This window comes from Podarcis gaigeae (genome assembly GCF_964106915.1).
Source record: "Podarcis gaigeae genome assembly, chromosome: 14".
NCBI lineage: Eukaryota > Metazoa > Chordata > Lepidosauria > Squamata > Lacertidae > Podarcis > Podarcis gaigeae.
This window is the reverse complement of record NC_139690.1, coordinates 34,624,431-34,636,500: the sequence shown is the minus strand read 5'-3', so window position 1 is coordinate 34,636,500 and position 12,070 is coordinate 34,624,431. Positions and strand designations below refer to the sequence as shown.

Below are 12,070 nucleotides of genomic sequence, written 5' to 3'. Positions count from 1 at the left end.
GCCTTGGGCTAGTCCAAAGTCTCTTCTTCCTTTTCCAGGCTGGGGAACTGTGCCCATCTTCTGAAGTGTGTGTGCTTACTTAATGATAGCCAGCAGTGCAGTGGCAAATTAAGACATGCATAGTCCTTTCGTCATAGTCACACCCCCTCAGAGCCATATACCCTTTGAACATTATACAATAGCCTTATAATTATGCAGTAATAATAATTGGGGGTGCATTGCAATGATTAGTGCTGTGTCCCACCTGAAAATAGTAGCAAACAAAAATTTTATGGCACAAGTTTTCGCAAACCACAGTCCACTTCATCGGTTGCATGAAGTGTTATTCCGAATTACATGATCATGTACACGATTTGGGGGATGAGATCAGAAAGAAATGAAACACCCATAATGAATGTGTTAGTCTTTAAGGTGCCACAAGACTCTTTGTGACTTTCATTGCAACAAGACTAACACAGCTGCTGGAAATCCTTACTTACAGACTTTCGACTCTGTCAGTTGCAATGACAGTGAAGAGTTGGAGCAGCTACAGCTGGAAATGACAGACCTGCGGCAAGAAGTCCGGAGGTTAAAGGTGAGAGGCTCACCCAGGTGGGTTTCATTCCAAGCATGTTGATGCCATGCTCACAAAAGCTGAAAGACACCACAAGCTGCCATATACTAAGAAACGCCATCTAACTGAGTATTGTCTGGCGGTTTCATACGGGGGACTATTCTTATTCTTTCCTGGAAATGCAGTTGAACCTGAGGATTTCTGCGTGCATTTTTTAAATGGATGGTGAAATTGCAGATCTGTCCAGGGCAGTGTTTTTCTTTGGGGTTGGGCAGCATTGCCTGGCTGGCTGGGTGAGTTTGTGACATTGCAATCTGTCTCCTAGTCTCTCCTGAAGGAGGTAGAAAGCAACAAGAAGGCCATGGAAGATGAGCTCCAGAGACTAAATCAGGTCAGTGAAAAGCTGGGTGATTGATTACACTCTTGATTTTTTCATTGGCATTTTTTGTGCAGATAATTAACAAGAGCACAGGAAGCTGCCTTATACTGAATCAGACCATGGGTCCTACTATCTCATTATTGTCTGCATTGACTGGCAGCGACTCTCTTGGGTACCAGACTGGGGACTTTCCCAGCTGTTGCTGGAGATGGATGCTATACTACTTAGCTGTGGTCCTTCCTCAGATGGGTAGAATTACAGTCACAGGTCACAATGCAGAAATCCAGATGAAAGATGCAACTAAAACCTATCTAACTAAAACATATATCTTGCAATAAAAATAACTTGAAAATACTTTATTAATTCTTCCTTAGCATATATCAAAAGCAGATCAGTTGTTTTTACACAGATTTATAAGCACAATGTGACAAATAATGTTGTAGCAATTACATATTGCTACTCGTCACCCCAGTGGTGAGAGATTCCTGGAATTCCAGGGCTTACCCAGGGTTTGGTTTCCTGGAATGAGAGACAGCAGAGACTGTGGTGTCCTTATGATATATGGCTTTACTTACACATATATACAACCGAAGCATAAGATTTGGGGGAGGGGGTGCTCACAGCATTAACACCCCAACAGATCTTGCTTCTCCATTAGTCAAAGCTGTGGATCCATCACAGATCAAGTATATCTTTGTGTCTAGCTTCCAGCCTGCTTTTTGCACAGCTCTCTCTCACACACACTGTGCATTGTTCTTCTAGGTAGCAGCTAGGTGAGTGCAGTGGAGAAAAGGCCTACACATTAGCCTGGAGGGAACCATCTCTTAGTTGTAGCTCTTGCAACTTAGCTAATGTTTTTGGGATGCTGATGAGGACACTTAAGTGACCCGCTAAGGTCATTGTCTTACAAAGAAACTTGTCTGACTAGTATTCCTAATAGAATCCTACCTTGAGATTCAAACCCTCGCTAGGTATGGGACCCCAAGAATTGGAAGGGAATCAAGGCATCATTCAAATTGATAGCCCCCTCCCCACCCGACAAAAGAATAATTCTGCCACATTGATAATGTCTGTTTTCCCTTGTCTCTTTTTAGACCAGTTGTGTAAAACTTGAAATTTAGTCTTCGTGGGATTCTTAAAATTTATTTGGAAGTCCTAAGCTGTAGCTTACTTAGTTTGGCTATAAATCTGGCCCGCGTGATGCGGAGTTTTATTGATGGACATGTAAAGGATATGGTTTCAGGAAAAGGGAAGGGACTGATTGTTGCACTTTGGGAGTAACATCCCGCTTCTGTTTCCCCATTCCCAGAAGGCACTGGGCTTCCTCTCAGAGAACCGAACACTGCATAACAAGCTGCAGGTAGCAGAGGTGTCCCAGCGGCAAGCCCACAGCGCGGAGCAAGATTACGAAGAAGTGATCCATTTGCTGGAGGCTGAGATCACAGAGCTGAAGACTCAGCTGGTGGGGAAGAAGACGAAACAGGTTTCAGAAGCAGAGGTCAGTCTGCAGTGAGAGGAGGTAATAGAAAATGTAATTTTCTGGAGTGTGGGGGCAGATGGAGTTGGTCAAGGGAGCCTATATGGGGCAAGACAATCATGGCAGTCATGACGTTCTTACTGGGAAAGATGAGGAGAGGGATGGCAGCCCATCCTGCTGGCTGTCAAGTGAAGTCCTTGCCTAAACTCCCATGCTTTCTCCCATGGGAAAGCCTATTTTCCCAAGACATCTTCTGTCTCAATCTTTCTACCCTCTTCTGCTTCTCTCTCCAAAACAGAGTGATGTCCTAGAGCTGAAAAGGCGCTTGTCCCTGGTTGACGGGCAGTTGAGAAAGTCTGAGGTCACGCGGAAACGCCTGGAGCTCCACAATAGGAAGCTGCTCTTATTTGTGCAGGTGATGTGGCAGTGCCGCCCGCTCTCGGCCAACCCACCCCCTAAACAGTGCCCCAGCCCAAAAATCTGTTCAGCAGTCTTGGCTTTTGTAGCTGAAGTCAGTCAGGGCCCGTCCTCTCAGGCCAAGTGGAAAATGCCTACAGGCAGGAAGCAGGTCTTCCAGGATTGACCGCAAAATGGTCTCTGGCCCCTTCAGCAGCCTCAGCTTTCTTAGCTGGAGCTTTCCTGGTACTGACATCAAGCTGACCGGTCAGTAGTTGCCTGGGTCTTCTCCCCTCCCCACCCTTTTTGAAGATGGGGACAACATTAAATGGCTTTGACTGACTTGTATAGATTGTTTATTTTGCTGTGGATTGACTACTTGGGATCAGAGGTCAGGGCACTGACTTGACAATGAGCTCAGCAAAATAAATAAAAAATCTGCACCATGATTGGTGTGAGATTTGTTCCTGTAATTCTGAAAGCCATTCCCCCCCCCCCACTCCATTTCTATTTTCACACAGAATGCCCATAAGCTTTTGAGCACATCTAGCACATTACCGGAGGAGAAGAGGTAAGAATGGCGTGTGGGAATTGTTCTTCCTCAGTTGCTTGTGTCAGGTGTCTTTGAATTGTGAGCATGCCTCCTGTTTGCCTGGATGGAGGGGTAGGGATGTTTGTGTGGTTGTGCATGCATAAAAACTTCTGGCTTTTGTGTGACTGGGATGTAACTGACTGTACAAAGCTAAGAATCACATTCATTGATCTGGCCACTTTTTGTGCTTCTTCTGCCCAACACCAACATGTACCCCCCCCCATTAAGTTGCCCACGAGGGCATGCAGCCCTTGGACTGCAAAAGGCCCCCCCACCCCTCTTAGTGTGGTGGGCTGCTTAAGGCAACCTAGTGAGTTTGTGGCTCAGACGAGAGTGAAACCAAGTCAGGGTGGTGGGGGAACTTCCCTTGCTTGTTTAGCATGTCCATCATAAAGAAAAATGGAAAACAAGATCTTTTTTTTCTCTTGTAAGAGCTGACAGTCAAGCAGATGAGGATAAAACAGGAAGAACAGCAGAAACTCCTCTTCCACCTCCAGATCTTGCAGGCTTGTTGATAGCAGAGGCAAAAGAACTCTTGGAGCCAATCTCATCATCTAATGCCACAAAGGAAGGTGAGTTTCTTGCAGCTTGGAGCTGGTTTATCTCATTGATGAAGAATTGGTAAAGGTAAAGGTAAAGGTACCCCTGCCCGTACGGGCCAGTCTTGACAGACTCTGGGGTTGTGCGCCCATCTCACTTAAGAGGCCAGGGGCCAGCGCTGTCCGGAGACACTTCCGGGTCACGTGGCCAGCGTGACATCGCTGCTCTGGCGAGCCAGAGCCGCACACGGAAACGCCGTTTACCTTCCCGCTGGTAAGCGGTCCCTATTTATCTACTTGCACCCGGAGGTGCTTTCGAACTGCTAGGTTGGCAGGCGCTGGGACCGAGCAACGGGAGCGCACCCCGCCGCAGGGATTCGAACCGCCGACCTTTTGATCGGCAAGTCCTAGTCGCTGAGGCTTTAACCCACAGCGCCACCTGCGTCCCTGCCAACATGCTGCTGGCACTGGTGGTTCGTGCCCATTGGAACTGGTACTGCAGAAGGTAAGAGGCCAATGGCACGTGCAGCCGACTAACTCCAGGTTGCTCCACATCCTCCTCGGTCCTGAGTTCTACAAGACACCAGCCCATAAACCGGTAGTAAGTGAGAATGGGGGTGGGTGAGGGTTGGCTGAGGGCAATTGGAGGCTGGTGGAGTAGTGTCATCTTAGCCCTAATGGACCAGTCTCCACTAGCTACTAGGTCAAATTTATGGTGTTCCTGCCTGTTCTTTGAGATCTTCCGGAGTAGTGTTGCAAACGGTCCCATATAACATCAATTTGGCAGGTGCAGTGAAAGCAGCCCTGTTATTGTGGAATTTGGTGGCTTTGTACATTAAGCAGATGTCCTCTGGGTTCAGGTTCAGGCACTAGCTTAAAGCATTTTTATTTACACAAACTTACCCTGCCATGTGACCCAGTTTTCGGTTCTGTCAATCTTTGACTTTTTATGTTTTTAACCTTTGATTTTATGAACCCTGCTTTGGTTAGAACCTTTCTTTGATAAGGTGGTAAAGAAATTTATGTATAAATTTAAAAGTCTCTCCCTAGAGCAGGGGTGGGGAATCCCAGGCATGGGTGTCAAATATGACTCTCTGAGCCTCTCTATATGGCCCTCAGAACTGCTTCCTATGCCCAATGTTTTTGCGTGGCTGGTGCTGTGTTTCTTGAACTCTGATCATGCCTCCTGCTTCTCTGGATGGAGAACAGAGAAACTAATCTACTCTAAAAGGGTAAAATTTACATTTGTTGCTCCACCCACTTTTGCCTCTGGCCCCACCCAGCAATGGCATATGTCACCCCACCAGGAACTTTTCCAGAAGGGAATGTGGCCCATGGACTGAAAAAGGTTGCCCATCCAAACCCAAGAGAGGAAGCAGCTGAGATGCTTGATGAATGGACAGCCCATGCAATAGACATGGGGCTGTTAAACATAAGACACACATCTCTATAGGCAATTTTGCACAGGGGTCTTTTCCAAGATCACTTCCAGACAGCTTGTTTACTAACCATTCATCCTAATTATTTTTTGAGGAGGGAGGTTTCAATCACATCAGCTGTTTATTGAACATTTATTCTTAATTGTCTGGGGGGAGGTTATATGATGCTGCATCCACCAATTGTTATCTCACACTTTTCTAATGCATTTCCCATACCTTATGAATAAGAGAGAGAGAAAATTTTGGAGGGGAGGAAGAGGGTTTGTTGTAAATGTGTGCCAAACCAACTTGAATTGCACAACTTGAATTTGCTAGTATGCGATTGAATCACCCACTGGAAACTAGCAACAGTCTGGAAGCATCCCAAAATTAAGTTGTAGCTGATTAAGACCAGAAGATCCCTCCCAGCCTTTAATCAAGGGTGCCCTGTCCAAGGTGCTGAAGCTATGCTCATAGCCGCTGAAAGCCCTGCCCTTTCACCAGTTGCTGCATACATCTTTTGAAGTGGTTCTCCATACCTAGGACTTGAAAGCTGCTTTAGAGAAAAAGAAGGAACACCCCAAACCAAGTTGTACAAAACTTCACAGCACATGTTATGCCCTGTTCTACAAAAGACGAATCATACAAATTGACTCAATTTGTAGGCAATGCACTCAAAAGTCCACTTTTAGAAAACTTAGTTACATCACTGGGGTTCATGTATTTGGGGTGAGTTGAGATTTAATTGATAAGCCAATAAATTTGAGGGCTTAATGCTGTTCTGAAAGTATTCAGCTTCCTACTCAAAAGTCAGCCTCCCTTTGAACTCTCTTTGTGGAAGTTCCTTCCCTGTAATGCAGTTCAATGCCACTTGGGGGAGTGTTTGTGTATGAACACTGAAGTCACACTGGAATATGTGTTTGCACAGTTCTTTCCTTCAGTTAAAATCCTCCCACTCAGCTGACGCAGGATAAGAAAGTAGCTGCTCCGTTGCTCTATGTGTACACACACACACACACACACACACACACACACACAGAGGAAGCCTGCGTCTCAGATGTATGAGTGTTGATGGCTTTGGCTAGTGGTGCAGCAAAGGTACTCTACACATGCTCAGGGGCATCCATTCTTTGTTGCCACACATATTCCAGGAGTCAGCTCAGGTACTGAGCCCTAGTTCTACCTAAGGTTTGAGAATAGGTGGTTACAGAACAATACTCACACACCTGCTTCATGGACATGAACACAACTGTACAGTGGAACATATATTCCCAGCTTTGACACCCTGGTGGAGCTTGAGAAGGGGCTTAGAGCCAAGTGGGAGAGTGGGCCAGTGGGTTGGTAAGAGAGTGGGGTTGAGTTCTTCTGTGGCTTAGATTAAAATCTGAGCAGGAGAAGAACTTTAGGGGTGTGGTTATGTGTGCACCATGTTGCTGGTCACCTGACTAGATCCTAATTTATGATGTTCAGCTGTTGATTTAAGAACTGATAACATTTAATACCACATTAGACCTGTTGTATATTGATGTGACTGTGCTTTCTGAACTTTTACTCTTTCACTTGGGTTGGCAGCTTTTCTGTATGACTGGGATGACTGTACAGCTGGTGACAGCACCCCTGACTACAAAGAGTGAGTATCTTGGCGCCTTTTCTTCAACAGGAAGCTTGTGAGCCATCTCTGGTTTATGCAGCTTCTTTAAATCACCTATCAGAGTCTCTGCCTCTCTTATTCTCCTGTCTCTCCAAAGCATTTGTAACTGTTGCATGAATGGTGTCATAAAGAAATGTAGCAGCTAGGACTGACTTCTGAAATTTTACCAGGAACTCTAAAGCCAGATGGACTAGAAACTTACTCCCCCTTCCCCATTTTAAATCCTGTGCTTGCATAGTCTAGTTATGGAAATGAAGAAGAAATACTACCATTTGCATTGGACCATCTGTGTATATGGAGTTTTACAGCATAATACTTACAAATTTTGCTGTTCATTTATAACTGTTTTCTGCTGTTGAAGGTCTGCTGTTTAGCTGGATTTGTTGATGGTCTTTGTAATTGTATTATTGAAATGTGTTCTTTTTGGTTTCTATGCTATGCCTTTGGCTTAGTGGCTCCTTTGTAGTGAGTGACTAATGCCCAAATAATATAAATAAATAAATAAGATAATGGTGAGAGGGCAGAAAAGGGAAGAGAGGCAAAGGTAACATGAAGTAAATGTGAGCTCAATGCAGTTACATATATTTAGATTCTTGCCATTGGAAATGAAGATTAGGGATTAGGTAATGGCATAACAAACCTGAGATTTCAAAGCACCAGGTAATGATCCTACAACCAATGGTGCTACATGGCAAGATTTCAGGCAGGGTCCTGTAGCCTTATTGGAGTTCACCGATTGGGTCTGCGTTGCTCCGGGACAGGAGGAAGGAAGTCAAAATGATACCGAGGTTGGTTCAAAGAAAGAGTTTATTCTGCTCTCCGGATAGCAGAAGGCACCTGCGTGGTGAGTCCACAGCAAGTACAAAGAAATGACAGGTTTCATGCAGTTTATATATCCTCCAGGCACCCTCTCACCGCTCCCCTAGGAGCCCAACCACATCGGCGTACGTACACAGGTTGACATCACATATGTTCCTGCTCTGGTACTCTCAACCATAAAAGGATCTTCCTTCCTGTACTTCTGACCATAAAAGGATATTCCTGTTCCTACTTCTATCTTGGAGCAAGAGGTCACTACTTCTGAGAACATGCTCTGGCGTTAGTCCCAGACTTGAGTCTCTGCGTCATTTATGGTCAGGACATAAGATATGTCTGTGTCTGTTCTACTGGTAAAGTCAAGGCCAGTCTTGCCATCAAACTGATAAGGGAGAGAGCTGTGTTCTTGTTTTGCATTTGCTCAACAGCTAAAGTTTATGCATTTTAGCTAAGGAGAAATGGGGATTTTGGTGCAGTTTAAAAACTGCCTGCACAGTCAGTTTTGGGGTTTGGGAAACCCATTCCTTCAGTCTCACTCAGCAGAATGACCAGAGAGGCTCCCAAATGCAACAATGCCAGCTCACCACATTTTGAAGTAAGTATTGCTACCAAGAGACAACATAGCAATCTGCCTTGTGCTGAGACAGAACATTGGTCCATCTATCTCAGTTACCCCTATTCTTACTGGCAGCAGCTCTCTAGGGTTTCAGATAGGAATCTGTCCCAGCCCTTTCTGCCAGAGATTGAACCCAGGACCTTCCACATGCAAAGCAGGTGCTCTATCGCCCAGCTAAACACCATCCCCTAATCTTAGTTCTAAGATGAAAGTCTGTTTCCCCACCCTGTACCCCCTGCTTGTTATCTGAATTATTAAAGGCTCTTCGAAAATGTGGTTGAAAATGCATCCAGTTTATTAAAGATCAAACTCTTTAATCCTCTTCTTCTCATATCTGGATGATCTGCCAGACCACCCACGGCTTCCTAAAACAGCACACCCATGTCATTTGTTCTGTCCTCTGAGACTTAGATCAGCTGCTTGCAGTTTGGACCTCTGAGGTGTTTGTTGAACAAAAATTTGGTGTGTGGGTGTGTGTCACAGACTATTAGAAACTGTGCACACTTCCAGATCCAAGTTTGGGGTGGGGGCTTGGCCAAATGCCCTACGCAGACCCTCCTATTCTTCCCAGGCCCCACTGACATACCTGCCCAGAGGGCAGAGGGACAGACAAGTGGAAGATACTGCTCCATCTTCCCTCACGCTTGCCACTGCTTGCTCTTTTGCAGATGGGAGGCGAATAGGCAGTGTCAGCAAGGAGGAGGGCTATGACCTCCCACTAGGTCAGATGGTCAGGGCCAATAATACTTCTAAAGTCCAGTTGGTGGAAGCCACAGGAGAGGAGAGTGCTCTTGTATTTGGGTCCTGCTTGAGGTTTCCCACTGTGTAAACAGGATGCTGGATTAGATGGGCCACCAGCCTGATCTAGCAGGACTCTTCTTAAGTTCTTATGTTTATTGGTCCATGTAGCTCAGTACAGTGGTGCCTCGCAAGACGAAATTAATCCGTTCCGTGATTCTCTTCGTCTAGCGGTTTTTTCGTCTTGCGAAGCAAGCCCATTGACAGCTTAGCGGATTAGCGCTATTAGCGGTCTAGCGGCTTTTAGCGATCAGCTGAGAAGCGGCTTATCAGCGGAACAGCTGATAAGCGGCTTAGCGCTTAGGGAAAGGGCAGAAAAATGCGAGAAAAAAACGCGGGAACTCACAAGATTTTTTCGTCTTGCAAAGCAACCCCATAGAGAAATTCGTTTAGCGAAGCGCCTCCAAAAACGGAAAACCCTTTTGTCTAGCGGGTTTTTCGTCTTGCGAGGCGTTCATCTTGACTGGCAGGGATTTCTCCAAACCCTACCTGGAGATGCCAGGGATTGAACCTGGAATCTTCTGTATGCAAAGCAGGTGATCTACCACTGATCTATAGCCCTTTCCAATAATAATAATAATAATAATAATAATAATAATAATAATAATAATAATAATAATAATAATTTATTTATACTCCGCCCATCTGGCTGAGTTTCCCCAGCCACTCTGGGTGGCTTCCAATCAAGTGTTAAAAACAATACAGCATTACATATTAAAAACTTCCCTAAACAGGGCTGCCTTCAGATGTCTCTTAAAGAAAGCTGCTTATTTCCTTCACATCTGAAGGGAGGGCGTTCCACAGGGCGGGCGCCACTACCGAGAAGGCCCTCTGTCTGGTTCCCTGTAACCTCACTTCTTGCAATGAAGGAACTGCCAGAAGGCCCTCGACGCTGGATCTCAGTGTCCAGGCTGAATGATGGGGGTGGAGACGCTCCTTCAGGTATACAGGACTGAGGCCGTTTAGGGCTTTAAAGGTCAGCACCAACACTTTGAATTGTGCTCTGATACATTGGATGGCGACTGGAGAGCTGTGGGCCTTGGAAGGTGCCTGTCCTAGTATGATCTGATTTCAGGGTGTAAGGCAGGAGTTGCCGCACCATAGATAGTTCCAAGTAAGCAACTTCCTCCAACAAAGGTTGAGAGGAGAAAAACCTCTCGCTACCTGCTTTCTTCCCTGAGTGACTGGATGTGCCCGGGTCACCTTTTCTTGCTGGGTTCCTACATGAGGTTCAGTGCACTGGGAAATCATCCTGCCCCCAAATCTCGTGTTAATTAGTTGGTGAAGCTGACATAAACTGTTCCTAGATCACTTGTGGTATGGTTTGGTGTGCATGCTTTAAGATCTAATGTTCTCAATCTGTTTTACATTGTTTTGAATTCTTTTAAATAATTTTTATTGACTTGATTAATATTATTGTGCTTTTAATTATGTCATTGCCTTTGAGACTATAAAGTGGGGTGTGAAATCCCCATACCAAATAAATGAAACAAATAGTGCATCTGTAGAATCAGCAAAGATGCACGGAGGGGAAGCATCTCTTCCCATGAGGCCCATTCTCACATCAGGACTTCCTGGCTGTAATCTTAGGAGCTGAGCCAGGATCCCTTCCCGCTTCCTTTGTTCTTCCCTTGTGTTCTTTCCACTTCCATCTCCTGCCCCCAAACCCCGCCCCAGAGTGATGCCTGTTTTACTTTTCCAGCCATCATCACCAGAAGACAACGTGGCCTCCTCCTCCTCCGAGTGAAAGCACCAATGGCGATCCGCAGCCTCCAAGCACCTCCAAGGGTCCCTCTGAGAAGCCTGCATAAGTCTCCAGTCTCGGTCTGCTCCTCCTATTCCTCATTTTGTATATTCTGAGCCTGGACACTCTGCCTGGGAGGCAGAAAAGGAGCAGCGTGCAGCTGATGAGAAGAACCCCACAAATGTTTCTCTTCTTAAGACGACTGACTCTCTTAACCCAAACGTCCAAGGCATTAAGTAACAATTCAGTCCTCTTGGTGGCTACCTCTGGATTGTTGCACATGAGGCTATTCCCCCTGGATTTGAAGCTTCAGAACAAGAAAGAATACCTGGGGGAAAGTGTTGCCATAGGATGTCTGAATTTCCCAGGCAGAGGGCTGAAGAACGAGTAGCCTATAGCAACAAGAGCAGCCGTCTGCTGCTGAGGGGCTACCCAGAGGCCGTTTGCATTTCTTATGAAAAACTAAAGTACATTTTTCAGGCTGTAGGGTGTTGTAGTCATTTGTATTAGGTCTGCATAGCTGTCTTTGGATGAATCTCTTGTCGATTGTAAAGACTTATATGAACTGTGTCCCTTGATTAAGGAGAAGACAACCAGATGGTTGTATGGTAGATGTCCCTGAAACAAGACAATGTACAAAATACTGAAAGCAACACGGAACATCAAATACTGTATTAAGACTGAGGAAGACTTCCCAGCTGGCCCATCTCAACAGCAATTCATTGTAAAAAGAATAAAAATTGCAGGGGCAGGCTTGGGAGAGGGGGGGAGAGAATAAAAATTAGGCAGTGGTTTTTATGTGATTAGCAAATAATATGGTAGAGCTATAATGTGAGAACACAGTTCTGGCAAATAAAATGACGATACAGCTTTTGAGATTGCTGAATTTGCAAATGGGTGTGCTGTTAGTTGGCTGAGAGTCTCAAGAAAAATGCAAGAAAGCCTGGGGCAGGAGTTTCAAATGGCCCAGTTTGTAAGACCTTGATATTATATTTGTATTTTAATAGCTTATTTGTAAGATTCCTTCCCCACCCTTCACCACACAATCCCTGAGCAGCTTACAACATTACAGTATGTAGTTATAGAAACAG

The 12,070-nt window shown here is 45.4% G+C and overlaps 1 protein-coding gene across 2 annotated transcripts in view; it reads left to right on the top strand.

Annotated features, from left to right (window-relative positions):
• Positions 1-11,822, top strand: part of LOC310830977 (syntaxin-binding protein 4-like) — a 60,365-nt gene extending 48,543 nt beyond the window's left edge. The window contains exons 15-22 of one of the 2 annotated variants that reach the window (XM_083710844.1): positions 482-574; positions 879-944; positions 2,242-2,430; positions 2,708-2,824; positions 3,327-3,376; positions 3,830-3,969; positions 6,927-6,984; positions 10,938-11,822. In XM_083710844.1, the coding sequence (XP_083566970.1) occupies positions 482-574; positions 879-944; positions 2,242-2,430; positions 2,708-2,824; positions 3,327-3,376; positions 3,830-3,969; positions 6,927-6,984; positions 10,938-11,046 (822 nt within the window). In that variant the 3' untranslated portion in view covers positions 11,047-11,822. The remainder of the gene's footprint in view (positions 1-481; positions 575-878; positions 945-2,241; positions 2,431-2,707; positions 2,825-3,326; positions 3,377-3,829; positions 3,970-6,926; positions 6,985-10,937) is intronic. The other variant, XM_083710845.1, reaches the window with a different exon arrangement.
• The last annotated feature ends 248 nt before the right edge of the window (positions 11,823-12,070 follow it).